The sequence below is a fragment of the Ovis canadensis genome, chromosome 1 (genome assembly GCF_042477335.2).
Source record: "Ovis canadensis isolate MfBH-ARS-UI-01 breed Bighorn chromosome 1, ARS-UI_OviCan_v2, whole genome shotgun sequence".
NCBI classification, from domain to species: domain Eukaryota; kingdom Metazoa; phylum Chordata; class Mammalia; order Artiodactyla; family Bovidae; genus Ovis; species Ovis canadensis.
Window position 1 is genome coordinate 110,858,714 of NC_091245.1, and position 27,267 is coordinate 110,885,980.

At 49.5% G+C, this 27,267-nt stretch overlaps 2 protein-coding genes and 1 long non-coding RNA gene across 5 annotated transcripts in view; 2 read left to right on the forward strand and 1 right to left on the reverse strand.

Moving 5' to 3' along the window:
* The window catches only part of LOC138433894 (uncharacterized), an 86,381-nt gene extending 78,859 nt beyond the window's left edge, over nucleotides 1-7,522 (reverse strand). For both annotated transcript variants that reach the window (XR_011254504.1, XR_011254505.1), the window contains exons 1-3: nucleotides 7,434-7,522; nucleotides 6,827-7,111; nucleotides 2,337-2,430 (exon numbers count right to left, since the gene is read on the reverse strand). This is a non-coding gene — a long non-coding RNA (uncharacterized lncRNA). The remainder of the gene's footprint in view (nucleotides 1-2,336; nucleotides 2,431-6,826; nucleotides 7,112-7,433) is intronic.
* Nucleotides 1-21,794, forward strand: part of CADM3 (cell adhesion molecule 3) — a 31,833-nt gene extending 10,039 nt beyond the window's left edge. The window contains exons 2-10 of one of the 2 annotated variants that reach the window (XM_069577282.2): nucleotides 8,526-8,627; nucleotides 10,663-10,803; nucleotides 11,321-11,473; nucleotides 12,172-12,309; nucleotides 12,655-12,825; nucleotides 15,265-15,355; nucleotides 15,783-15,952; nucleotides 18,951-19,076; nucleotides 20,600-21,794. In XM_069577282.2, coding sequence (XP_069433383.1) covers nucleotides 8,526-8,627; nucleotides 10,663-10,803; nucleotides 11,321-11,473; nucleotides 12,172-12,309; nucleotides 12,655-12,825; nucleotides 15,265-15,355; nucleotides 15,783-15,952; nucleotides 18,951-19,076; nucleotides 20,600-20,718 — 1,211 coding nt within the window. In that variant the 3' untranslated portion in view covers nucleotides 20,719-21,794. The remainder of the gene's footprint in view (nucleotides 1-8,525; nucleotides 8,628-10,662; nucleotides 10,804-11,320; nucleotides 11,474-12,171; nucleotides 12,310-12,654; nucleotides 12,826-15,264; nucleotides 15,356-15,782; nucleotides 15,953-18,950; nucleotides 19,077-20,599) is intronic. The other variant, XM_069577291.1, reaches the window with a different exon arrangement.
* Nucleotides 21,795-23,954: 2,160 nt separating this feature from the next.
* ACKR1 (atypical chemokine receptor 1 (Duffy blood group)) lies at nucleotides 23,955-26,062 on the forward strand. The gene is made up of 2 exons (XM_069577304.1): nucleotides 23,955-24,615; nucleotides 25,037-26,062. Exons 1-2 carry the CDS (start codon nucleotides 24,595-24,597, stop codon nucleotides 26,006-26,008), a joined length of 993 nt encoding a protein of 330 aa, XP_069433405.1. The 5' UTR covers nucleotides 23,955-24,594; the 3' UTR covers nucleotides 26,009-26,062.
* The last annotated feature ends 1,205 nt before the right edge of the window (nucleotides 26,063-27,267 follow it).

Below are 27,267 nucleotides of genomic sequence, written 5' to 3' on the forward strand. Positions count from 1 at the left end.
GAGAAATAAATGGTGAGAGTCAACCCCCTGCACAGAACCTGTGCTCCCAGCAGCTCTTACAAAGCCATCCGCTCTGCTGTGTCTCATCAACCCTACCCAGCCTCTTAGTACAGAACACTAGACGCCTGTCTGGAGCACACAGTCCAGTCCTGGAAGGCAGGAGCTAAGGCAAGGAAGGGGCTCTTTTGGGATTAGATCCCCTTCCTTTTTTGTCTCCCCACTGCAGTTCTCGCTACAACACTGTGTTGGCTCCAGAGGGGCTTGTTTGTGTTGGGGGCCAGCCCGGGGCTCCCTCCCAGTGCTAATGCACTGAGAACACTGACTCAATAGCAAATCAAAGCAACAGCTGTCCCCACCTCCTTCTCTGCCACCCACTTCCCAGTCTCTGCTCCTCAGAATCTTAACTAAGTCTCTGAGGGCCCCCCCTCAGCCTACTGCAAGCCCACTTCTGCCTCCAGATTTTTTCTGTCACTAGCTCAAGAATAGGATAAGCTCCTCTGCGGCTTTCTCCCTTCTAGTCTCTGTCTCCCACATCACAATCAGGTTAGCATCCCCCAGCTCTCCACACAGATGCTAACACTCACACAGCCCACCCTCCTCATCACCGTTTTAATTCCTAAGGGCATGGAAGCGGCTTCAGCCCCATGGCCTCCTCTTTTGTAAGAATCTGCCAGGAAGATGGTGACATCTGTAGGGTGACATTATTCGCACCTTCTGCTTCTTCATTTCACCCCAGCTTCTCTAACCTGCCCAGCATTTAGCAGAGTTACTTCCCTGGAGGTCCAGAGTCCTAGGGTTCCTCACAGCAATGCAGAGGGAGATTGGAGGCAGGAAGAGTGGAAGTCACTGGAAGTAAAGTCACACTAAATGGTAACTTCACTTCCAAATTAGCTAGTGCACAGGACTGACAATGAGGACAGAAGACTGGGGTGATGAACCCAGCTACCACTAACTGCCTATGTGACCATGCTGAGAAGTTTCTAAGCCTCTGTGAACCTTGGTTTTTTGTCTTTAAAACAGAAAGTGTGCACTAGACAAGTCACTAAGAATCATAGTGAAAGTGAAAGTCACTCAGTTGTGTCTGACTCTTTGCATCTCTGTGGACTGTAAGCTGCCAGGCTCCTCTGTCCGTGGAGTTCTCCAGGCAAGAATACTGGAGTGGGTACCCATTCCCTTCTCTAGGAGGTCTTCCCAACCCAGGCATTGAATCTAGGTCCCCCGCATTGCAGGTGGATTCTTTACCATCTAAGCCACTAGGGAAACCTAAGAATCATAGACGGGAAAATATTTGGGGAAGAAAAGAAGGTAAGGAATTATTGAACTTTGGTAGTGGAGTCAAAAAGGACATCAGTTACATTCTCGTCTGGAAGACTCAAAATGATCTTAGGAATAACCAACTCTGGCCAGTAGGGGTCAGTAGAAAATGACCAGAACATGAGAATTGATTGCAGGGCTTTAGCAAACAGATATAGTTACTCATGGCATCTTAAATGTGGGTTTTTTTAAAACACACTTGGATATGAGAAAACATTTGGGATAACTGTTTTTTGTTTGTTTTGTTTGTTTGTTTTTTAGTGAAAAGAGGGTTAACACCACAATGTGCTTTTTGTTTTAACCTCAACCTCACACCCTCTGCAGGCAAGCTAGTCAACTAGCCAACCACCCTAAAGATCCCCTCCTCCTCATTCAGCCTGGAAAAGCTAAGTGCCACACCATTCCAAGGCCAGGAAACAAAAGCCTTTCATTTCTAACAACTGCTTAGGATGCAACCAAAAGGTGTCTGCCAGCCTACAATAATAAACCTGTTTGAGCCCAGATTCGTCCCTTCCAAACCTAAGTCTCTTGGATCACCTAACAGAATAAGATCCCTCATTCTACAAAGATCCCTTGTTCTCTTGGCTACACTTAACCAAGCTACTGTGGCTAATCAGTATGTTAGAGACTCCTTACAGGGAAGGTGCTCTTCCCTATCCTATTCACCATCCAGTTTGACTTATATCCTGTACGCCCCACCCCGCCCTCCCCTCTCCCCGCCCTCCCCTCTCCCCGCCCCAGGGAGAGTAAAGCAATGCCCAAAGGGTAGTGACTTTTTTGGGCTAAGAGGCTGTTGGGAGCCAGAGAGAAAGTAGATAAACAAGACTCCTCCAGAAGGGAAAGTCAGAAAACAATAGAAATAACGGAGGGAAGGAGGGAACACTGAGAAGCTAAGGTCTCAGCAGGCCAGCCAGAGGGAGGGTGGCGGGGGCAGTGAGCTGGAGAGGAGGCCGATCAGGAGGCAGGCAGCTGAAGCGTGACTGAGCTCTGAGGCTCTGAAGTGGATGTGAGCTGGAGCATACCTGAGCTGAGTGAGGAGATCCATTAGGGGATCATGTTGTCTGTGAGGGGACAGGAGCCTGCCCTGAGGAGCCACAGGAAGGGAAGGAAGTACACCTGAAAAAACAGACAAGCCGTGATGACAAAGTAACTCTTACCTCTATGGCCCCAGCTTTCTTTCATCTGACTGCTCTGTAATATTGGGAATAGAAGCTAACTGGGGACTTGGGGAAGACAAAGTTAAAAAGGAATGTACAGCAGGAAGTGAGAGAGAACATTTTGACACTCATGCCCTCAGAGTCTTCAACTAGGAAATTACACAGTGCCTTCTGCAGAAGTAACGGAATTCCTGGCAACCCAAGAGCAAGCGTGAAAAATGACATTTACGGAGAGTTCTTTGTGATCAGGATGTTATGGTCTAAAGCTACGTAGGTCAAAGTAACTCCCCTCCCAAATCTTGGAGTTATGGATTAAATTGGGCCTCAGATGAGACTGGTCCACTTTCTTCCAAATTCAGAAGCAGACATTCACTATTTAAGAAAAATATGGCTCTGGGCATAAGGAAGGGATGCAGGCACTGAGTTCTAGTTCTGAGCTTGTCATGGCCACTCCCTTCAGAAATATCTGTAAGAATCCACTACAGAGCTAGGGTCAGGGAAGAATCAAGAGTGAGATCACCTGGCCGGGGAGCCCAGCAATGGGGGTGGGGAAACCCTTCTAAAAGTGGGTCCCTTCAGCATTCTGGGCCACAGCCCCCAGGGTGTTTTTCCCTTGGAGATAACACTCCTCCACCCACCTGCCATGGTAGTCGTGAGGAATAACAAGTAGGCTGGGATGAAGAATATTTTTAACTCTGGAGTTAGAGAAATGCTGAATCATCACCATCACCATCACCATTAACTCCTACGCAAGGAGCTGGCGTTCTCTATAATCTGGGAAGTGGAGCTCTGGACCCAAGCACTGCAAGGCCAGCAGTGGTTATGCAGAGGAGCTCTGTTCCCTTGTGCCACTGTCCCAAATGTGCACCTGTGACTTTATATATGGCCCTAAGGCCCATGCAGTGTGGATTCCCAAAACAGACAGGGCAGAGAAAATACATCAACCAAGCAATAAACTTTAAGCACATAAACTTCCCTACTATCATCACTTAAATTGGAAACATAATACATTTTTATTCATTTCAGTTACTCATGTATTTATTCAATAAATATTTATTGAGTACTTACTATGGGTAAGGCCCTGTACTATGGGTGAAAGACAGAATCACAGGTGTCAATGTATGCTTTAAAAGGCACGTTAGTACGTCTCCAGTTCCCACCTCTGCTTCTCTTAATATGAACAATCATTCAGAAGGAATGAGAGTGAAAGGGCTACTTAGTCCTTTAAAATGCTGGGAGTCCTGAAGATACTGGAACTCATGGGTAAATAGGCCAAGCATTAAGAAAAGCCCCAGACAACTGAAAGCAAACAAGAAGGCAATCTTAGTTCATAGCCGAGAGCTAGAGTGCCATGAAAATGTGAGGGGATTCTGTTTTAACCAGACACATCTATTGCTTGCTTAACTGAAGAATCATCCCAGCTCTTTGAGGTGAGCCCCCAAAGGTATAGATGAAGATGCACTAAGGAATCCAATTGAAAATATAACTCAGTGGGTATAAATCATACCAACACCACAAGCTCCCACTTCCAACTTGCTACACTGTTAATTTTTATCGTATTGCAGGTGACTGTTGTGAATATTGTTTAGGTGAACAAACCTTCGCTAGCAATGCAGGAAGGAATCTTTCCAACTATACCTTCTGCCCCCCACCACACACACAAAGCACATGCTTCTACAAAGGGAGGCAGTGTAGTGAAGATGTGCAAAAAAATGTCTGGGCTTTGTGGTCAGAGATATCGAAGTTTAAAGGCTGGCCTATCTCAGTACTTATTGGATCTATCATATGGAAAAGTTACTTAAATTTTCTGAGTCTTAGTTAACTCATCCTTAACATATGCATAATAATATCTATTAAAGGGTTATTCAGGCTTCTCTGGTGGCTCAGGCAGTAAAGAATCTGCCTGCAAAGTGGGAGACCTGGGTTCGGTCCCTGGGTCAGGAAGATCCTCTAGAGGAGGAAATGGCAACCCACTCCAGTATTCTTGCCTGGAAAATACCATGGACAGAGGAGCCTGGCAGGCTACAATCCATGGAGTCCCAAAGAGTTGGACACGATTGAGTGACTAACACATACAGGTTATTTTGGAATAATGAAAACAGAGCACTTGGCTTGGATAATGACACATATAAGGTAATCAATAAATAGAAATTCCACCCCCGCCCCCCACCATCTTGTAACCTTCTAGAGCTTCAGCCTCTGGAATATCTACCATCTTCCTTGGTTCATTTCTTCCTAACCTGTTTGACTTGCTCTTTCCTCTTCACGGGCATATGTTGAACCTAGTTACCCCAACTGAAGGTGTTCAGCATCTTTGATTCATTCATTAAGGAAATATTTATTAAGCACCTTCTAAGTGCAATATGCTCTAATAGGGCTGGTACCAAATATAGAGATGAATCAGATATCAACACTACCTGCAGAATTATTATAATTTAGGAGGGAAGCCAAACTTTTAGCTCAAAGTAAAGATTGATGCATAATTTAAGAAAAGGAGGTAAAATGTTGTAACAACAACAACAAAATCAGAAATGATTTCCACCTGAGGCAATCAGGGAAGCCTTCTTAAAGGAAGTGCCACAAACAGGCTTCTAAGGATGGTTAGAGCTTAGATATGTGCAGATGGGTGAAGGGCATTATCAACAGAGTGACTGTGGGAACGTGAACTTTGCTGTAAAGCAAAGGGTTTACAGAAAGAATTCCAAATAGCATCATATGTCTGGGATATGGGCTGAGTGAAGTAAAGAAGAGACAAAGCTGAAAGGCACATTGGCATCAGACCACAGGATCTTGTGGATGTTATGTGCAGACGATGGGATGTCAGTGGAGGTTTCTAAGCAGGGAAACAACATGATGTATATGACTGGAGCTCTCTCTGTTATCAGTTTTTCTATGTGAGTAACGTGGGCCTCCCCTTTCTAATGGGCTTATGGTCTCAAAGTCTACATTTCCTTCCAGTGACCCTGCCTGAAGAGAACTGTCACTATTTCCACTTCAAAGTGCATGCCACCTTTTCAGAGCCCTCTCTTAAGTTCTTTCTAGTCTGAGCCCATTGAGGGAATTTATGCTGATGTCATAAACGATTGGCAAGATCTAAATCCAAAGAACAAGGCTTTCACAACCCAGGTTATAATTTCTGCCACTTATCCATGTTTCTATGAATAACATTATATAATCACTCATCTGCTCCCAGGAGAGTGGCTATTCAGAATTTATCATTACAGGTGTACAGTTTTATAAAGACAGCAAGAAAACTTTCAGGCATATTAACAGACAATTCTCAAGAGGAGACAGGAGATCATAAGTACTTTGGAGAATTAAAGGGGAAAAGATCACCCCTCGCAGGAAAAAAAAAAAAAAAAAGGCTATTTCTTAATGAGTTTCTTAACATATAGCAAACCAGAATGAGTTCCTTATAAACCTACAGAGACAATATATCAAGCATATTCCCAACATGCCATTTATTAGAGATTATTTGTTTAGTTATCAGACCCCTCAACTAAACGATTCAGTCTGGTTTGAATGACCAACATCATCATTTCACTTATTTATCCTATGCAGGAAAAAAAAAAAAAGCCAGCAAAATGCAGGAGGAGGGGAGGGATGAATGTAATGTAAGCAAGGAAAAAAGCAATGGAGGAGAAGGCCGAAAACAGCACAAATGGAATAAGGAGCAATAGATGAAGACTAAATCCATGCTGTTTGGACAGAAGACATGCTCTGCCTGAGTGAGAATGGACAGAGCAGAGTGCCAATTGTGACTGAATGAATTACCAGAGGCAATTAAATGTATTGAGGGCCCACTATAGGCTAAGTACTGAGGACACAAAGATGAGAAAGGGAAGGCTCTTGCCCTCTTCACCAACTCAAAGTTTAGATAAGGAGGCTGATAACCAAAGAAAATTGCAATACAGTGGGCTGAAACATTGTAAGAAAGAGAAGCTGCTGAAAAGCTTTAAGAGCACCAAGCAGCAGGAGAAAGAGGATCCTTGAAAGGGGCCCTATTTGTGTGCCTTTAGGTAAGTCACTGAGCCTCTCCAGACCTCACTTCTAAAAAGGGACCCTATCCGGCAGCCTCTCTCTCAAGGTTGTTTTGACATGAATTCATGGTTGGAAGTCCACTCTGAAAACTGAAAGCCTTTATGCCAACGTAAGAGAAGGCTATTTTCTCCATTTGAGCAAAGGTCTGTTTAGTGCTTACTTTGTATACTGGGTACCAATACTGTAGGGCTGAGCACTGACCCCTCTCTGGCTTTCCTTGTCCCTCCACCATGCCAAGCTTTAGCACAACCAATCTGGGTTCCCACTGAAGGACCCACAAATAGACTATTTGGAAAATACCATGAAACACTCACCAACTTCCAGTTGCCTCCATGCTTGAGGTCCACAGAAGATAGCAGGGTGAGAGCCTGGCCCCCGGGGAGAGTCTCTGAGCACCCTCGGCGACCTCATCCTGGCCGCCTTTCTTTCTCCCATCTTCATCTTTTCTGCCTCTCCTCATCAGCACTTTCCTCGTCCCCTCTCCTGTCGACTTCTACCTACTACGGATACTTTTTTCTGTTGTACTCCCCTCCCCATTTGGGCATCAGTGCTTCTCCTGTTCGGGAATAGAGTCAAGTCTCCAAACTCCTGCAGGATGTCTGAGAAAGAGTGAGAGCGACGGCGTCTCCGAGGCTGTCTTTAGAGCCCTCTCCGGAGGCTAGGACTCCTTCTAACACCCGCTCCCTTCCCCCGTCTGTCGCCCTTCTCCCCTCCCCCACGCCCTCCTGTCCCTCACCCCTCTTTCCCTTTGATTCGGCAGATCTCTCCCTCGTTCCCTTTCTTCTCGTGGACCCTAAGCCCATTTCCCACTTCTCTTTTTGGTCTGCCACCCGTGCCACCCCGTACCCTCCCCACCCCACCCCCACCCATCTTCCTGGGTCCCACCACCCTCTTCTCGTCCTTTCCTCTCCCAGCCCCCACCTCCGCTGGCTCCGGAGCCGGCGCGAGGAGGTGACGACTGGCGAAGTTCTGCCGGGACTCCGGCCCCGGGACAAGGAGCAGCTCCGGACTCTGCTCAGCAGCCGATGACGTCATGGAGCTTTGCGTATGTGATTGGCTACTTCTGGGTTTACGACGGGCGATCCTGGAGAGATTCTGCGAATTGATTTCTTTGTCCCTCTGCCTCTCAGGTTGAGTTGGGGGACTAGGCCATGGACACTGTACACTACTTCACAAAAGGGTTTAGGAAGAGAGCCGTGACTCAGGCCTTGGGCGTGTGTTGTGCCAGATGAGGGAGCAGAGTCAGTGATATAAAGTGGTGGGTGGGACTGAGGGCGGAGGAGGAAAACTTGAGAATCTGAACTCTGGATAGAAGGTAACAATCTGGGAAGGCCTTGGGCAACTTGCAGCCCCAACTATGGTCTCTTGTCTTCAGTGTTGAGAGTTTTTCCTTGAAACAGAGCTTGGGCTTTGGAAGCAGGCATTTAATTTCCAGTCTTTGTTCTGTTTGTAGGACCTTGGGCAAGTCATTTCATTCTGTCTCCTCTCTGTGAGGTAGAAATGATAATACCAATATACTTATTTAACTGGTTTATTTAAAGGATTAAATGGAATCTTCTAATTATTAAACCTGTCATTGCTTTAGTAGAGAATATGGTGTAGCAGAAAGAATCCTGGATCTGAAATGAAGAGCCTTTGTTATCTTTCACATTTCTGTATGACCTTCACCAACTCACTTTTAACCCTTGTGGGCCTCATCGTCCTCTTCTGTGAACTGGGAGAACTGGACCCGACAATTCTCTAAGCTCACTGTTGGCTCTAACATTATGTGATTGACTGCTAAAGCTTAGCATCCTCCTTAGTTCACCCTTTCAAAGAAGGACTTCACTTCCTTTTTCAAGACTCTAGTTAATTTCTCCCCTTTGTGAGAAGACCACCTTCTCTTAGGTACCCCGGTGAACGTGCTTTTCATAGGGTCCAGTCCTCTCCCCCATCCCCAGCAACGAAAGTACAGATCTCAAACGACAGCAGCTCACATGTAGGGCTCATCCTTGATGGAGACTCTCTCCCCAGGCTACTGGCAAGAGCAGAATTTGGAGCTGGGAACTCTGGCTCCACTCGACGAGGCCATCAGCTCCAGAGTCTGGAGCAGCCCTGACATGCTGGCCAGTCAAGGTGAGAATCCAGGCCTCCTCATCTCAATGTCCCTCAGTTCCCTCAGCCATTCTCCAATCATCTTTCACTCATGTTGCTTCCACCCCGTGTGCTCACTCCCCTCATTACCACACAACTCTTCCTCCTCTCCATCTGACATTTTAGTACTTAGTTCTACACCACCAACTTCTCTGGCACCTACTCCTCCTTCCCTTGCTCCGGTACAGAGACCTCTGTTTCCCCTACACCTTTTTCCAAAAATCAAATGATTCTGGGAGGACTGTATTATGCAGAATAAGGAGGTTCTGGAAGGACACGATTGAGGTAGAATTCTTCAAAAGGAAAGGGACAATGGGATTACTAGTCAAAAATCACTATACAGTGAGCAGTAAATGAAATACTTCCCAACCCTTCCATTGAAATATTTAAGGAATATGTCACTTCCACATTTATTCAGCTCACCCAGTCTCTGGCTCGCTAATATCAGAGTTGCAGTTTTAGTTCTCAAGTTAGACGATTACCTGAGGAGCATTCCAGAGAAAAGAGCACTGCCTTGCAAGTCAGGAGGATTCTAGTCCTAACTGGACCCATCGATCAGTGGCATGATCTGAAGCAATCGTTTCACCTACATTGCCTGATTGCCTCCATCTGTAAAATGAGGGAATTGGATACCATGAGCCTTAAGATCCCTGTCCGTCCTAAATTTTATGATTCTAAATGCTAAAACTGCCAGCCAGGCTCTGGGCTCCCTTCTGGAGACAGCCACGCAGAGCTGTTGGTGCTTGGTGTCAACGCTGGCAGGTCACTTTCACTCCTCAGGGCCCCGTCTGTGCCCGGAGTGCTCATTGAATATTCATTGAAAATGCAACTCTGGGGACCAAGAAAGACAGGAGAAAGCAGATAAAGTAGGGATAAGGTTGGTGCCATAGGGAGTAAAGGGATTTTTTTTAATTGCTCAATTAGGGAGTGTAGGAAGTATGTTTCTTTGCTTCTGAATCACAGATGACATTGCTGGTTAAATAACTTAGCAGGATAGAAGAAATTGTGTGGATGTTTCAGAAATCAGAGCTGGAAGGTCAGAGCTATTGGGTCCTAGGAAGTCAGACCTGAAGATGAGGGAATCAATATTGGGAATCAGTCCATGCTGGGGTGCACATGGGACAATATTGGGTGAAGGAAGCTAGTGTCACACAGGCCGAGGAGCTCATAGCTCAAACTGGTTGGAAGCATATTTGAAATTCAAAGGCCTCATCCATATGTTATCTTATTATCTTCTTTTGTTTAACTTGACTAAGGAGAGAGGGATTAGAAACCATGTCCCTCCATCACATCAAGGGAAAACTTTAATCCATTCTTCTTTAAAATAACATCAGGATGGTGAGTTGGGTTTGTGTGTTGATTTGGGAAGTGGGTAGCACTGATACCGAGAGGAATATGTTAAGGGAGCTGATGACTAAAGGGAAGTTATTGTTGGAGGAATTGAGAAGTCTGTGTCAAAATGTTCCTGTTTTGTTTTGTTTTATCTTTTTTTGTTTGTTTATTTTGCAGTTTTATCAGCTAACTCTTGTGTAAATGAATGTGTAACCCAAGGGCCGACTTGGCCTTTTATTCACCTTTAGTTTGGGGATTATTAGCCACAGTTGCTTCTCCTGTTCTTGCTCTCATATGCAGGTGGTGGCAGGAAGGTAAAAGAGAATGACAGATTTGTATGTGTGTTTTCAAAGGTGAATGGTAGCACTCCATCAGAAAAGATACATGTGGAATGGTGTTTGTAGATTTTGGGTGCCTTTATTCCTCTCCATGTTTGTGGCCCTGTCAGTTCATTCAGCAAATATTCAACAAGTGGCTGTTTTTCTGTGCATTCAAAGCAAGAGGAAGTAAGGTCTGTCTTCCCCTACCCCCACCTTCACGCCTACTCCTTCCCCCGTGATGTGTTAAAAAGAATACAAAGACGTGAGCCTTGGATGGTCGTAATTAGATGAAGTGGACTTTAGCCCAGAAATGGGTGGAGGGGTCAGCACTGTATCTGGAAACTAACCCTCTTCTACTCCTGCAGACAGTCAGCCCTGGACATCTGATGAGACAGTGGTGGCTGGTGGCACCGTGGTGCTCAAGTGCCAAGTGAAAGACCATGAGGACTCATCCCTACAGTGGTCTAACCCTGCCCAGCAGACTCTCTACTTTGGGGAGAAGAGAGGTAGTGTCCTATGAGTTATCTCCCTCCCATGGGCTGAGGAACGGGGCTGCAGAGCTGAGAGGAGATGTCCCTGTAGTCCAGAGGCTAAGAAACATGAAGGGAAGCTATTTGGGGAATCAACAGGCCATGAGCTCCTCAACTGGTTCTAGAGAAACTTCATTATCATGGCTCTGACCCAGGTCATGCATGGTCCTATAGGGTCCTGCCCAAACTAAAGGGCACCCCAAAGGAGCCCTAGAGACAGCTGATGACAGTGTTGCCCCAAGGTAGCCCACATATTCAATCTACTTTTCTGAGTATCTCTGAGGCTACTGAGCCCAAGGGCCTAGGAAAGGGACTGAATATCCTAAAGACTGCTCAAACTCAGGAGCAGTTTGTTTTTATTTTTTTCCCCTGCCCCAAACCATGCTAGACCCTTTCTCAGAAAAAAAAAAAAAAAAACCCTGGCTGGGATTGGAAGATAAAGATGAAAATTGCCAGTAAAAGTCTTGCTTCCAATTCTCGTGATTTCCCCCAGCCCTTCGAGATAATCGGATTCAGCTGGTTAAGTCTACACCCCATGAGCTCAGCATCAGCATCAGCAACGTGGCCCTGGCCGACGAGGGCGAATACACTTGCTCCATCTTCACTATGCCCGTGAGAACTGCCAAGTCCCTCGTCACCGTGCTCGGTGAGGCTCCCAAACCCCAATGTCTCCACGGCGTGCTTCCTTGCAAACAGATCTCCCTGGGTGGGCCTCTAAAGCAGCCTAGAGCCAAGCAAGTCTCCAAGCATGTTGGGAAAGTTCAGCCTGTGTTGATATTGCAATGTAATGAAATGCAAAGCGTGCTGGGTGTAATTCTCATCTTTTCTCCTTTACTTACTGTTTGCTCTGGGACAAATCTTTAACTCTCTTTGAGCCTGAATTTCCGAACTTGTAACAAAAGGATACTAGTGTCTGTTCCACTTACCTCTGAAGACTGTGTGATGAGACACAAACCTGAGAAATATGTTCAGTGTATGATTTTGATTTCCAAGACAAGTACCCTCATTGTCTGCATACTCTCATCTTGACCCCGTGTTTCAATTTCCTTCTTTGCTTCCCTGAGCCTCACACTATGTCTGTGGCCACCCGGTTGTGCTTAGTGAATTGGGTCATGTATCAGCTCAGGTACAGTAAATCTCCCACCACTGTATCTTTTCCCTCTGGGGAGGTCTTTCCTCCTGGTCCTCAGGAGGTAGACCAAAGAGAAAGATTATTTCTCTAGCCTTCTACCCGTCAGGAACCAAAATAGAACCCAGATATCCTAACCCTCTGAGAGTCCATCCCAGCAGGGAGAGCTGAGGGTGCCTCTCCTTCCTATCCTGGCCACCCCCTATTCATGGCAGGAATCCCACAGAAGCCTGTAATCAGTGGCTACAAGTCATCATTACGGGAAAAGGATACAACCACCTTAAGCTGTCAGTCTTCTGGGAGCAAACCTGCAGCCCAGCTCACCTGGAGGAAGGGTGACCAAGAGCTCCATGGTAAGTTCCTCCTGCCTTGGGGGCGATAGGAGGAGGTGGTGCTGGGGCAGCAGGGAGGAAAGGGAGACAGGGGTACATGTCTGTCTGTCTGTATACGTGCACATAAGCCATGGTGTAGAAGAGAAGGGAATGATAGCTACTCTGTGTACACTTGTGTTTGAATGTGTGTGCGTGTGTTGGGGCCTCCATCCTCCCTGTGTGTACATATCCATTTCACAACTCCCTAAGTCTGTCTAAGTCGAGATGCACCATCTGTATATCTGCGGTGGGGCCCACACAATCCCCGCGTGCTAGGGCCCGCTCTGTCTATGTGTGTGTGCGCATGCGTCTGTTTCTGCTCTCTAGGGGAATCCACCCGAATACAGGAAGATCCCAACGGCAAAACCTTCACCGTCAGCAGCTCAGTCACCTTCCAGGTCACCCGGGAGGATGATGGCGCAGACATTGTGTGCTCTGTGAACCATGAATCTCTAAAGGGGGCTGACAGATCCACCGCTCAACGCATAGAGGTTTTATGTATGTCATGGGCTTGTGGGTGAAGAGGATCTGGTATAAGATGGGAAGTGGGGGAAAGAAAGGGCTTCCCGGGTGGCGCTGGTGGCAAAGAACCCACCTGCCAGTGCAGGAGACTAAAGAGATGCGGGTTCAATCCCTGGGTTGGGAAGATCCCCTGGAGGAGGCGACCCACTCTGTGGGCTTTCCATGGACTGAAGAGCCTGGTGGGCCACAGTCCATAGGGTCACACAGAGGCAAACACGACTGAAGTGACTTAGCACATATGCACGGACAAAAGAAAAGTGTGGGTGACTGTATATGAAGAACCAGGCACAGATAAGTAAACAGGGAAAAAAATAAGTGTGCCAGTGGTAGGCCAACAGTCAGCAAACTTTTTCCAGCAATGGTCCGCGTTTTAGGTTTCAAGGGCCATGTGGCCTCTGTCTCAACTAATTAACTCTGTTGTTGCTGCAGGAAAATAGCCATAGATCATATGTAAATAGTGAACATAGCTGTTTTCCAATAAGAGTTTATTTACAGAAACCTGTAGCTGGAGGGATTTGGCCCAATAGGTAAATTTACTGTCTCCTGGGTTAGGCCAGTGTTATGCATCTAAATTGTAAATTATAGCAGTAACCATAGCAAATCAGGAGTCAGGAGACACAGATTCTCATCTGCCCCTCCAACCACTTCCTAGCTGAGTGATGTTAGGGAACTTAACCCATTGAGCTTGGCTCTTTATTTGGTAAATGAGAAGATGGACATGGAATCACTAAGGCTTCCTCTTGGTCTAACATACTATGAGTTCAAGAAAAGAGATGGTAGGAAAACCACTCTCGCTGGCATTATTAGTCCTAGATTTTCCCCAGTATTCCCCCCATCTGCCCCAGCTCTATGGTTTGGGAGATTCTGACCTGAAATGACCACTGCCACAATCTCTACTCCCAACCTTTCTAAGGATCCTCATCCCTTTATGGAATCTGCCTTGAAAACAGATAGGAAATTTAGCAGTTTTCAAAAAGAACTTTTCTGAGTAGATAAATCAAGGGGAAAAAAAATAAAGTACAAAGGCAGAAGATAATGAGTTACAAAATAATGCATTTCTTGTCCTAACTTTTCTAAAGACTGGGTACTTTTCTCAAAGAACTCAGACCCTTCACCTCTTTCTTATGGAAGATCCAGGCCTGACTCCAGTGCTATTTTAATCAATCGCCAGACCCATTGCTGACACTTAAACGTGCGGTTTGGGGTGGCGTCACTGTCCATTTAGCAGATTCTCAATCTGGAAGCAGACAGCATGGATTCCAGCTGCGGTGGCGGCTGACTAGCTGTCACTGTCACCAAAGCATTTAATCTCAGGGTGGCCCCTGTCTACTTCAGTGAATTTTCATAAGAATAAATGAAACACTATATAATGAAAGAACTTTGCAAACTTCAAAGGTCTATACTGCTCTAAGTTGTTCCTCTGATTATTCGTTCTGAGTGTAAAGCCCCTGACCTTGAGCTTCTTGTCCTGGCCCCTGGCCAGGGTTGAAGAAGGCCCTCTCATGTCTGAGTCCCAAAGACTTCTCTGTTAGGTACCAGACCATCTGGCAGTCACTCTCCAGGGACCCTTTTGGCTTCCATGTGATCAGCAGTCAGTCAACAAATGCTATACTCCAGGTACCACACTGGAGGTTTCTCTGGCTGCAGGGCCCCGGAACACCCATTCTCTCACCTGGCCTGATTCTCTTTGTCCTGTTTGATTGGACTGAAACACGTTCATTAACTGGTTGTTAAGGTTGGCTCTATCCTTAGGGGGAGCTCGGCCTCTTTATCTGTTGTTCTAAACCGGCATCTGGTTGTATTGTTCTATGCGGCCATCTGGACCCAGCCTCCTAAGCAGCCCTCCGGCATTGGTGGCAGCTGCCATTATTCCTTCCCAGAGCCATTCTATATTGTGTCAGTGCCTTTTTGTAGCCAAAATATGACCCCCATCTCTTGCTCTTTCCAAGCTCTCGCTTCATTTTTGGACCGGCCCCCTAAAAATAATGTTTTGCGTTACAGCAGTGCTTCCTGTTTAAACTGCCTTGCAGAGAGGATGGAGAGATTGTGAGCTCAATCAGTGATCAAATTCAAGTTTATTTGTTCTGTCAAAAATATGTATTAAGTCCCATCTATGTGCTAGGCACAGGAGATCCCGTGATTCCCCTTCTCAGCTCTCTGTGAAGACATCCCTCGGGTCCCTAGCAAGGATAGACATGACCCTACTTCTGCAGGGTTTTGTACATCCATTGGCAGTAGTAGTCTTTGCTCATAGGGGCGGGGGGGGGGGAGGGTTGGGGTGGCCTTGGTTGCACAGCCTCTTGGACTCCTAGGCCTTTAGAGGTGGACTCTGACATGCATAACTGAATGGTTTTGAGATGGAGGCAGTCTAAATGGCATGGGAGTTTCACGTTGGCAACATTTCCTTCTCCGCAGACACACCAACAGCGAAGATAAGGCCAGACCCTCCACATCCTCGCGAGGGCCAAAAGCTGTTGCTCCACTGTGAGGGACGTGGCAATCCCGTGTAAGAGGACCTGTTTCCTGGACTTTATCACACCTCTGCACATGAAGACTTCACCTCAAGTCTTCCTGTCTCCTTCGTGCTGAGCCTCTCATTTTCCTTGACACTGTAGAACAAGGCCCATCTTCTGACTGTTTCTCCTGCAAAGCAGCAGAAGTGGGGAGGGGCTGCTCCCCAACTGAGCCCCTGAGGTTCCCGTAAGGAACCAAGCCACAGTTAGATATGAGCTTGGCAGTCTCCCTCGTCCCCAGGCTGGGCCTCAAAGGGTCACCTCCCCCTCCCCCTGAGCAGCTCAGTGTCTCTGGCCCCTTGAACTGCTCAAGCCCCCATCACGCTGTCCTTGACTTCCCCGTTTGCAGTTTTGTTTTCTCCTCCTTTAGCTCCCAGCCCTGCTCTTTCCTGAACACTCCGGATTTCTCTGCCTCCACAGCCCCCAGCAGTACGTGTGGGAGAAGGAGGGCAGCGTGCCACCGCTGAAGATGGCCCAGGAGAGCGCCCTGATCTTCCCCTTCCTCAACAAGAGCGACAGTGGCACCTACGGCTGCACGGCCACCAGTAACATGGGCAGCTACAAGGCTTACTACACCCTCAATGTGAATGGTGAGCCCTCCATAGCTCTCGTCCAGCAGACCCCTTCTCCTCTCCTCTCCTCTGCCTTCTGGTCCTCTGATCTTTCCGTCTCCTGATAGCCTCCCCAGACCGTGGCTGGGAGTGGTCTAGGGGGGGCAACAGTCCACCACTGGAGAGCCCGAGGACTTAGGCTCCGGGTCCACTCTTGGATGCGGAATAAGGAAAAATCGATGGGATAGTGGACTTTCATCTGCCTTTGTTTAGCAGCGATGACCCAGGTGATACCATCCTTCAATCTTTGCACTCACCTGGCAACAAGAATAAGAATTCTGTGTGCCCAGGCCCCAGAGTCACTCATGTGTGAGTGTAGTGACATCTGCCTTTGCAGCAGGTCTATCCTCAGAGTCACTCCTCCTGTGACTAATACAGGATGGACGCTGCTACTGCCATCTCCTTTTCTGAGGATCTTTGACATGCTATAGAGAATCCATGCAGAAAACAGATAAATTTGTACTATGCGGAGAGATAGTTAGAATCTTTTTCTCAGATGCCATATCATCTAGAAAGACTAGATGATGTTCCTTCTCTGAACTTCTTCCCAAAGGTGTGAGTATAAAATTCAGCTTCAAGAAAAGTGACAGGCTAGGCCTCTTCATGGAGGGTATTTTTGAAGACCCCCCCTCCACCCCACCCAATAACAGTGGGGGTTTCCCAGGTGGTGCTAGTGGTAAAGAACCTACCATTACAGGGAATGTAAGAGACGGGGGTTGATTCCCTGCAAGAGGAAATGGCCTCCAGTATTCTTGCCCACTCCAGTGTTCTTGTCTAGAGAATCCCATGGACAGAGTAGCCTGGCGAGCTATAGTCCTTAGAGTCACAAAGGGTCGGACACGACTGGAGCAACTGACCATTCAGCACGTAGTAACACTGAGTCCCGCTCGAAACTCAGGCTTTCCTCAGAATAGGGGAGATGCGTTGTCAGGGGAACATCAGAGACTCCCTTACATGAAATGTCTGTTAAAGCAGTGTGGAGATAGCAATCAGGCCTCCCAGGGATAAGAGACCACCGGAGGTCTTGGGCCTCCAGGGGCAAACCTCAGCAACACAGGAGCTGCTCAGCACAACAAACAAAGCTATTGTAGGGTGCCAACAGCAAGGACAAGGCACTGAGCTTCTGTGTCTGCCCCCAGATCTCTCCAGACCAACTCTGATGACCATTGGCAGAGAAGGAGAGTTCCTGTGCCCTTGCTGTTGGTCTCTTGCTGATCCCGCCACTCTGTGCTAGAAGCCCAGTCCTCTCTGACTGGTCTGCTTCCAGTGCTGACACCTGGTGGTAGAGTTAGTTACTGCATCTGCCTCCAGAGAGAACTCCAAACAGGGTTGACTTCCAACTACCTGCAGTGAAATTAAATGGAGTTATACCTAGAGACCAGAGAAGGCAATGGCACCCCACTCCAGTACTCTTGCCTGGAAAATCCCATGGATGGAGGAGCCTGGTGGGCTACAGTCCATGGGGTCGCTAAGAGTCGGACATGACTGAGCGACTTCACTTTCACTTTTCACTCTCATGCATTGGAGAAGGAAATGGCAACCTACTCCAGTGTTCTTGCCTTGAGAATCCCAGGGATGAGGGAGCCTGGTGGGCTGCCGTCTATGGGGTTGCACAGAGTCGGACACGACTAACGTGACTTAGCAATACCTAGAGACACCAACCTGTAATTAATGAACCCAGAGGTTATTTTCGCCGTGCCAACCTAGGCTTTCCTAGGGAATTTTCATTCTTACGGTCTTTGGGATAATTATCTAGAATTGATTTTTAATACAGATTATATCTCACATAACCTCACTGTGTTTCCTCCAATTTGAACCATCACACCCCCCTCTCCTATCATAAAGCTGCAGGGACCTTCTTCTCCCTCCCTCCCAAGCAGAACATAAAAACCAGAGCATAATTTTTTTTTTTTCCCCCAAATAAGGTGGAAACAGGCAAGGAGCTAAAAGCTGGTCCAGCCAAGCCAGAGGAGACATACGGTAGGAGAGGGAAAATGTACAAGCAGTCAATGAGGCATCAAGACTCAAAGTGAATCTATGAAAAATAATAATAATAATCGTAGCTCTCCCATGGGTGGGAGAGCCTTAACTACAGCTCATATAATTTTGGACACATCAGAACTGTGTCCCAGGCATGCGCACTGTCTCCTCAGACCTGTGGGGCTCTGACTGTGACCGTGGCTGTCCTCGGCATGCCTGGCCAAGCCTGTGCTTGAGAATCTGTCCTCTGTAGACACTGCTGTGGAGAACAGATTCTCTGTATCTGATGACAGAGACCATCAGAACTCCGAGGAAGAAGTTCAGTCCTTGTCCTTCCCACAAACCTTTGGATGGTGGGGAAGTGAAGATGGAACCCCAGACCTCTCTGATGAGAGGAAGATTGGGTCTTGCTGGAACTCTAAACTCCCTGACAAGAAGGAACAGTTTTCTTTATACAGGGAATCACAGTCCACCGTCTGTCCACAGGCCACGTGCCTATTCCTGTCTCTGACATTTTTCTCACTGCTCCTTTCCAATCTGAAATCAGGACAATGCGTGATTAGGTTGAGAAGCCCCCCTAGAAAAACCAGCTCAGAATACCAAGCAGACAGGAGGTAAGAGGGTATGGGGGATAGGGAAAAAATATCCTGATAACCCAGAAATTCAAAGAAAGACACCGACAGAGAGAGAGAGAGAGAAGATGAGAAATGATATAGAGATCAAAGTGTGTTGATCTTTGACCAAGGTGAGGCTTCAGGTTCACGAACTCAGAAGGTTAAGTGTGAGCATATCTATTTATTCTTGAATGCATTTTTTAAAACACAAACTATGTTTCAGATACCGTGTAAGAAACTAGGTATCAAGTGAGACATATCGCTTTTGCTGGATGATGCCGCTCCATTCTCTCTGTGGTGTAAGATGGTCCATGGCCTGGTCAGACACGCTCTAACGCACAGGCTCTTCCCAGATCTGACTGTGTGCTCCCTTCTCCCCCCAGACCCCAGCCCGGTGCCCTCGTCCTCCAGCACCTACCACGCCATCATTGGAGGGATCGTGGCTTTCATCGTCTTCTTGCTGCTCATCCTGCTCATCTTCCTCGGTCACTACTTGATCCGACACAAAGGTCAGAGGCACGAAGGAGCATCAGGAGGACTTGAGAGTGGACGGGGAGATCACCAGGGGCAGGCAGGGTAGGAGTGGGCTGAAGGAAGGGCCTTTGGAGTCTCAGTGGGCTAGAGTGTCCAAAACCTTCGGAGCATTGGTGGGAGGAAGGAACACAGCCAACCTGTGACAACTGAGCACCGCCAGCCCCATAGTCAAGCCTGATCACTTGGTGATCATCCAAGTAAAGTCAAGCCTTCCCACTCAGTCAGCTGCTGCTCCCATGCCGCTCTGCTTCCAGCGCCGCTTCCAGACAGAACTGCCGGAACTCTGCATCTCCCTCCTGTTTCTCCCTGCACTTTGCTCCTTTTGGTTCAGCCTCGTGTTTTTTGTCCTTTGAGCTGCTCACCCCTTAACCCCATACCATCGCTTTCCTTTTCTCTCCTCTGTTGTATCTCTTGGAGAAGGCAATGGCAGCCCACTGCAGTACTCTTAACTGGAAAATCATGGACGGAGGAGCCTGGTAGGCTGCAGTCCATGGGGTCACGAAGAGTCGGACACGACTGAGCGACTTCACTTTCACTTTTCACTTGCATGCACTGGAGAAGGAAATGGCAACCCACTCCAGTGTTCTTGCCTGGAGAATCCCAGGGACGGGGAACCTGGTGGGCTGCCGTCTATGGGGTTGCACAGGGTCGGGCATGACTGAAGTGACTTAGCAGCAGCAGCAACAGCTTGTATCTCTGCCATCTCTCCCTGCCCTCTCATATGCCTTCTTCTCAGATTTAACCCTCTGTTATTTCTTATAAGCTAGCTGCCTGGGTCTTAGTTGCATTGCAGCACATGAAATCTTTTTAGCTGTGGTATGTAGGATCTAGTTCCCTGACCAGGGATTGAACCCAGGCCCCCTGCATTGGGAACACAGAATCTTAACCACAGAACACCCAGGGAAATCCCTGGCCAGCAGCCTGACTCTGTGGACTGGTTAGATGCTAGCCAGATCTCAGCAGTGCTGTTGTGGAGCCGACATTGCAGCTTCCCTGTTACCACTGTATGAGCACACACGTGTGTATACACACATACACACACACACATACACACACACATACACACACATACACACACATACACACACACATACACACATACACACACATACACACACATATACACACACACACATACACACACATACACACACATATATACACACACATACACACACATATACACACACATACACACACACATACACACACACATACACACACATATACACACACATATACACACACATACACCTTTTTTTTTTTGGCCTGTGTTATAGATGAGACTAAAAGCAAGCTTCATCAATTCTTAGTAGTGTGTTCAGGTGAGAGATATCAGCAGCAAGATGCTAATTAGGGCAGGTGGGGAAGAAGAAAGCTCTAGGTAGGAGAAAGGTTACAGAAGCAAGGTGTGCGTGAGTGGGTGGGAAAGTGGACAGGGGGGCCTCCGAGATTCGGAAACTGCTCCTGAAAGAAGGAGCCTCTTCTCTCTCCCCAGGAACCTACCTGACACACGAGGCAAAAGGCTCCGACGATGCCCCAGATGCGGACACGGCCATCATCAATGCAGAAGGCGGGCAGTCGGGCGGGGACGACAAGAAGGAATATTTCATCTAGGGGCGCCCCCCCAGGGACCCCATGGGGACGTCTGGGGCCACCACCAACCTGGACTTGTACAGAGCGACCCCAGGGCCGCCCCTCCCGCTTGCTCCCCAGCCCCTCTCCCACCCCCCTGTACAGAATGTCTGCTTTGGGTGCGGTTTTGTACTCGGTTTGGAATGGGGAGGGCGGGTGGGGAGGGAGGGTTGCCCTCAGCCCTTTCCGTGGCTTCTCTGCGTTTGGGTTATTATTATTTTTGTAACAATCCCAAATCAAATCTGTTTCCAGGCTGGAGGGGCAGGGGCCCTGGGGTGAGGAAAGCAAAAAAAAAAAAAAAAAAAAAAAAAACCACACACACAAAAAACCTGGAGTGTTAGGAGGAGGATGAGGAGAGGGTTAGGGCAGGAAGGAGCTGGGTCAGTTTAGTGGGGGCCTCTCACCAGCCCTCCATCATGAGGGCCTCTTCCTGGATTTCTCCGGGGTTGGGGAGGTTGTGAGCAGGAGGCAGGAGGTGGCTTTTCCTCTGTAAGTTGCACACCTTGAGCTCTGCACAGAGAAGGTACCACCTGACGCCCCTCCCCACCCTAACAGGAAAGGAGTGAAAGGGGGGCAGCCCAGGAGATGTGACCTTCAGGTGGCATGCAGCCACATGGGGGCCCAGGGCTCCCCCACGTGGGAGGACGCGGGTCCCTGCAGGAAGGGCAGAATCTGGAGAGAAAGGATGGCAGAGATGGCCCTCTCTGCCCCCGCGCCCCACCACCAGGCCCCGATGGTGAATGAAGCCAGGCCCTTTTCCCAGGAGCCACCCTTGGGGGATAGCAGAGCAAGGCTGCCCCTCCTTGCTCTAGCAGCTGCGGGGGAGGTGCTGCTCTGGGCCCTTAACTGCATCTGCTTCCCTGCCCAGGGGCCCCTGACTCTCTCTCACTGGAGCCCTGGACTGTTGCACGGCAACCACTTGTCTTAGGCACTGCTCAGCAACTTCGCCTCCCTGTCTTGTGCTGCCCTCTGCCCCCTCCTGTTCCCCAAGCCCGCCCGCCCTCCCTCAGCAGCCAGGCAGACAGAACAACAAAAATACTAAAAGGAGCTTCACTGCACTGAGCTGTTTCCTGCCCAAACGAAGGGAGTAGTAACGTGTGTGTCTGTGTGTGTCCGTGTGTTTGTGCACATGTGTATGTAAGTGAGAGGCAGAGGGGCTCCTGGGCAGGTGGGGGGCTGCGGGGCATGTGGAGGAGGGCTGTGGGAGCTGACAGTCCCTAGGCAGGCTGTGCACCTCACCTGGGATGTCGCTCCTTCCTGGTATTTCCATGCCATCCCCAGCACCCATCTGTTATGGAGAAAACAGTCCCAGGGTGTGTTTTTGCTCAGTCGTCCATCTCATCTCTCCCTGAAACACAGGGCGTTCAACCTCTGCCTCCGTTTCCCCTTCTCGGAGCCACGGAGTCAGTGCCAAAGCCTTTGCTATGCATCCCTCAGGCCTCCTGCTGGCACTGACCCTGGAATGACCGCTGTCACTTCTTGTCCCCATAGTCTATACCCGGTGCGTTGAGGGCTAGGAGCAAAACTGCCTGTCTCCTTCCCATCTCCATTCCATCCCTGCTTTTGATTTTCTGTCTTCCTTGTGGCCAAGCCGGTTGCCATGGAAACGAGGCCGCGCGTCCTCCTCGCCAGCCGGCTGCCCCACCTCAGACCCAGGGTGCCCCTTGGCACCCCTCTCACCCTCCTCCAGCATGTCCTGCTGTCCCGACAGCCCAGGGGCGTGCAAAGTGGGGGCAGCTGCAGCCAGCAGGTCTGCCCACCCCCTTCAGTTCAGGTAATACTGTCGTGAATCTTCCAGCCGCTGGTTAGGGCCCTGGGCCCCCTCCTCTTACAGCAGCAAGGCAGCCTAGGGCCCCAGGCCTGTGGGCTCCCTGCCTCCCAGCACCCGCTTTTGGGAAAATGACTTTTCCTCTTTGAGCTAAACCACTCTGTCCATATTACACAGAAGCCATATTTGTACCGGGGGGCGGGGGGAAACGGGCCGTTGTGCTGTGTGTGTCTGTCTGGGGGTGGGGGGCGGGGCAGGGAGCAGGGAGGCACCGTGTATCTTTATAATCTTTCTAACTCTCCTGTGCTGATCTCAGAGGGGCCACCCTCAATATATCTGGATTATCCGTGTCCTTCGGCTGCCTCCTTCTTGCCACTCTTGCTCCTGTTGGGATGCGTGTGTGTAAGGGCTGCTCTGCACCTGCTGCCTCCAGGGGTGGTGTGTGCCTTGCCAGGCCGCTCTCTCCAGGGCGTCATGTATGGAAACGACAGAACTCTTCTGTGGGAGAGAAGAGCGTTCCTTCGTGCCCTTTGGCCAGGTGCTTACGTTCCAGTATTGGGTGGCGTACCTGACTGCTCCCCACTGCCCTCTGCCAGGCTGTGCTGGAAAAAAAGGAGACCGCCAACACCATTCCAGGATCGCTTCAACAGACCCCCAACTCCCTTTTCAATCCCCTTCATGTTGAATGTGAAGCTGAAGCTAGTGTCCCAGGAGAAAGGAGACCATCCCGGCAAGGTGACCATTCCTCTGTGCCTCTGCGTCACCTCCAGCCGCCCCTGAGTGTGCGGGGAAGAGGACTTGGCAGAATTAGCGCTATGACACCCAGCGCCTTCTTGGACAAATGTAGATCACCTAACTGACCCTCTGTATCGTTCCAACTCGGATGCTCTATGAGTCACCCTTCCCCATGTCCAGACTAAGCGTCCCCCAGTGAGGAAATAAAATGCAGGGTAGGGGCGGGTGGAGGGGCAGAAGAGCAGAAGTCATGTGAGAAACGGGGTGCTGAGGGGACGGCACGCCAGAGAGCAGAAATGTCCATTTAGGGGATCCTCCTGCAGGCTGCTGGCGAGAAATAGCTCTCCCCACCACAAGAAACTACATCTTGCTAAGATGCCAGGACAGTGTAGCATTTCCGGGACTTTTATATCCCCCAACAGGAATGTGAATAGAGATTGCCCCACAGGCAACAGTCCCATTTTAAAGTATGCTATCCCATTGTCCCCCAGAGCCTTCTTTAACTTGTCACATCATGTGTTCCTCTTGGTATGGAAGATGCATTTACTGTGCCCATAGGTGGCTGGGCAAAGGCCCAATTGCTCCCTGAAGCAGCTTCATTATACAATCTCAACAGCTGCCCCCCAGCCTTCCCTCCTCTCACACCAAAACACCCAGACCCAGAGAGCAGCACACACTCCTAGACACCTAGCACTCAGCCCAAAACCGAGCACTCAGATATGACACAGAGCACACAGCCATCCATAAAGATAAGTACATCCCTACAGCATGAATGATACACAAGGAGCCCCCTCCCAAACATACCGCTCGGGTTGCCGGCATCACATGGCTCCAGCCACAAGCACCAGTAACACCCCCTCCCACAAACACGTCACTCTTGAACTATCTTTCCTTGGATCAGGTTCAAGGGGATGGAGAAACAGTGAGAGCCATCAGCTGCCCTTTCCCTCCAATTTCCCAGCAAGTCTCTTATCACGGTCTCACACTTCACCTCTGGCCCCCTCTTCCTTCCTTGATCCCTTTGTGCTGGAAAGCCCCCTGGCTTCTCAGCCTCCCTTTCCACCTTCAGAAAAATACCCACTTTCTGGTCCCCACCTTTTTCCTTTCCCGAGTGTGGGTCCTCACCAGCGGACTCCAGTCTCAAAACAGGAAGCCCCCGGGGTCAGTGCCCTAAGTGGTTCTGGGGCTCAGACAGGCGGTGGGCGTGGGGTAAACACTTCCTGAATGCACTGCCCGCCCCGTGGCCCTGCCCAGAGCTGATGGCCTTCATTAGTCCCTGGCGCTTATCTTGGAACCACAGCCACTGACAGAACTACCCCAGCCCATCTCTCTGCCGCCCTGCACCCAGCAGCGTCATGGGGAACTGTCTTTACCGGGTGAGTGTGGGGCTGAGCCCACAGCCCCTCCCTCTCTGCCTCCTACCACCCCTTCTGTCTGCCCCTCGGGTCTTATACCTCACTCCTTCTCTCATCTCTTGTCCCTTCCCTCGTTTTCCTTGTCCCCCTCTTCTCCCTGTGTCCAGGGTCCCCCTTCTTTGCCTCCTCATTCTCTCTGTCAGTTGCATCCAGACCTGCTCCTCTCTCCCAGGCCTGCCCACTCCCCGTCCCTTGCTTTCCTATGACTCTTGGCTCCTCCTGAGTTTCTCAGTCCTGTCCTCTCCCACCCTCTCCCCTGCACCCAGCTCTGGCAGCCCCCACTTTCCAGCTGCCCTTCTCTCCCTACCTCCTGTCAGCTCCCAGGATCCCCTTCAGAGGGATAGCTGGAAGCTCTGATTGTCCCTTTGGGGATGTCCTCCAGGTGGCTGATGACAACTCCACCAAGTTGGCCTTTAAAGAGGAAATTTGGAATGAATTTTCAGAGGACTACTATCCAGACTATAATGAGACCGACGTGGAAGCAGCTGCGCCCTGCCACTCCTGCCCACTGCTCGACTACTCCTCACTGCCCTTCTTCATCCTTGTCAGCGTCCTGGGCATCTTGGCTAGTGGGACCGTCCTCTATGCGCTTCTCAGACCTCTGTTCCGCTGGCAGCTCTACCAGGACAGGCCTACCCTGGTGCAGCTGGCCGTGGGCAGTGCCCTCTTCAGCATCGTGGTACCCATCCTGGCACGGGGGCTCAGTGGGGCTCTCATCACCTCCCTGTGCCACCTGGCTCAGTTGGTCGCCTATAGCTCAGCCTTTGCTCAAGCTCTGTTGATAGGGTACCATGCCTGCCTGGGCCCCCAGCTGGGTGCAGGCCAAGTCCCAGGCCTCAGGCTGGGGATCACTGCGGGACTTTGGGGAGTGGCTGCCCTCCTGTCACTACCAGTCATGCTGGGCAGTGACACTTCCCAAGGACTCTGCATTGTGACCTTCAGCGGGAAGTGGGATATGTTGCGGTACATACACGCTGCAGCCTGCTTTGTCATCTTTGTCTTGTTGCCACTGGGTTTGTTGGGAACCAAGGGGCTGAAGATGGTGCTGGGCAGGGCGCCATGCCCATGGGTTGATGGCTTGTGGGTCTGGTTCATTTTTTGGTGGCCTCAGGGCATGGCTCTGGGATTGGACTCCCTAGTGAGGTCCAGGGCCATAGTGCTGTCAACGTGTCCAGTCCAGCAGGCCCTGGACATGCTGCTGGATGTGGCAGAAGTCCTGGCAATATTGCACTGCCTGGCGACACCCCTGCTCCTTGCCTGGGTCTGCTACAAGGCCACTCACACCTCCCCACCCTCCCTGCCTCTGCCTACAACACAGACTTCTCATCTGGACACCCTTGGCGGCAAATCCTAGCTCTCTGCCCACCTGTCAACCTGAATTAAAGTCTACGCTGTTTTTTGTTATTTATTTTTATGAAGCTGGTGGTTTCTTATTTTGTCTGGGGACGTAAAGGAGAAGGAGGAGAATGGAGAGAGAGAGAGACATTTCACACCAGACTTTGCTGTCAGCGTCTGCTTCTCTGGCTGGCCTGGGGAGAAAGTGAATGATGTGCAAACATCCGCAGGGCACACAGATGTTCTCTTGAGGTGTGGGGTTACTGCCCTCTCAAAGGGCAAGAGCAGGGGGACCAGAATTTGAGGAGAGCAGCTAAATCTTAAAAAAACACAGGTAGAAGAGATGGCTTAGCTAGTAAAGAAAGAAGAGACGCTGCTTCAGTGAGAAAAACAGAGACGAGTGAAGATGAACTGAGAGCATGACTCCTCTGCCTGGCCTGTCCAGCGTCCCTCTCTGCCTTCTATATGCCTTCTGTCTTCCTGTTGGCTTTGCTTAGAGATCAGGGTGGTGGTGGGGGAGGAGTGGAGCAGAGAAGCGTCCTGGAGGACCTTACTTAGCCCCAGGAACCTAGCAAGATAATTCTGAAGCCACTTCCCAGGAGTCATCTCTCTGAGGCCTGTTGCTCAGCGTAGTCCTAATCCCCACGTGTGTGTGTGTCTGTCTGTCTAAATCTGTTAGAACCCGTGTCCATATTAGATGCATGTGTGTAATAACCGATGGGCTTCCCTGGTGTCTCAGATGGTACAGAATCTGCCTGGGTTCGATTCCTGGGTCGAGAAGACTCCCTGGAGAAGGGAATGGCCACCCACTCCAGTATTCTTGCCTGGAGAATCCCACGAACAGAGGAGCCTGGCAGACTACAGTCTATGGGATTGGCAAAGAGTCGGACACGGCGGAGTAATAACAGATGCCTATGTGTATGCGTGCCTGTCTATCAGAGTTTGACTTGCATGCTCCTGCGAAGTGCTCTGCTCTCTCTTTCTCTCCGGCCTCCCTCTCCACCTCATTCTGCTGTCTGCTCTCCATCCTTGTTCTCAGGGTATGGAATCAGGATTTGTAACTCACTCCTAACTCAAATGAGTTTTCTTTACTGTGAAGCATAAGATACTTGATGAGGAAAGGCCTGATCTGGCTGGGCCATCTGCTTAGAATTCCCCAAATTTCCCTTCTAATACCTTTTGGCTCTCAAAATAAGTCATTTTCCCCACACAAATATATCCTTCTGCTTTCCCCACCGTACCCCTCTGCCCTGGGGACCTCTTCCCCACATATCGTCC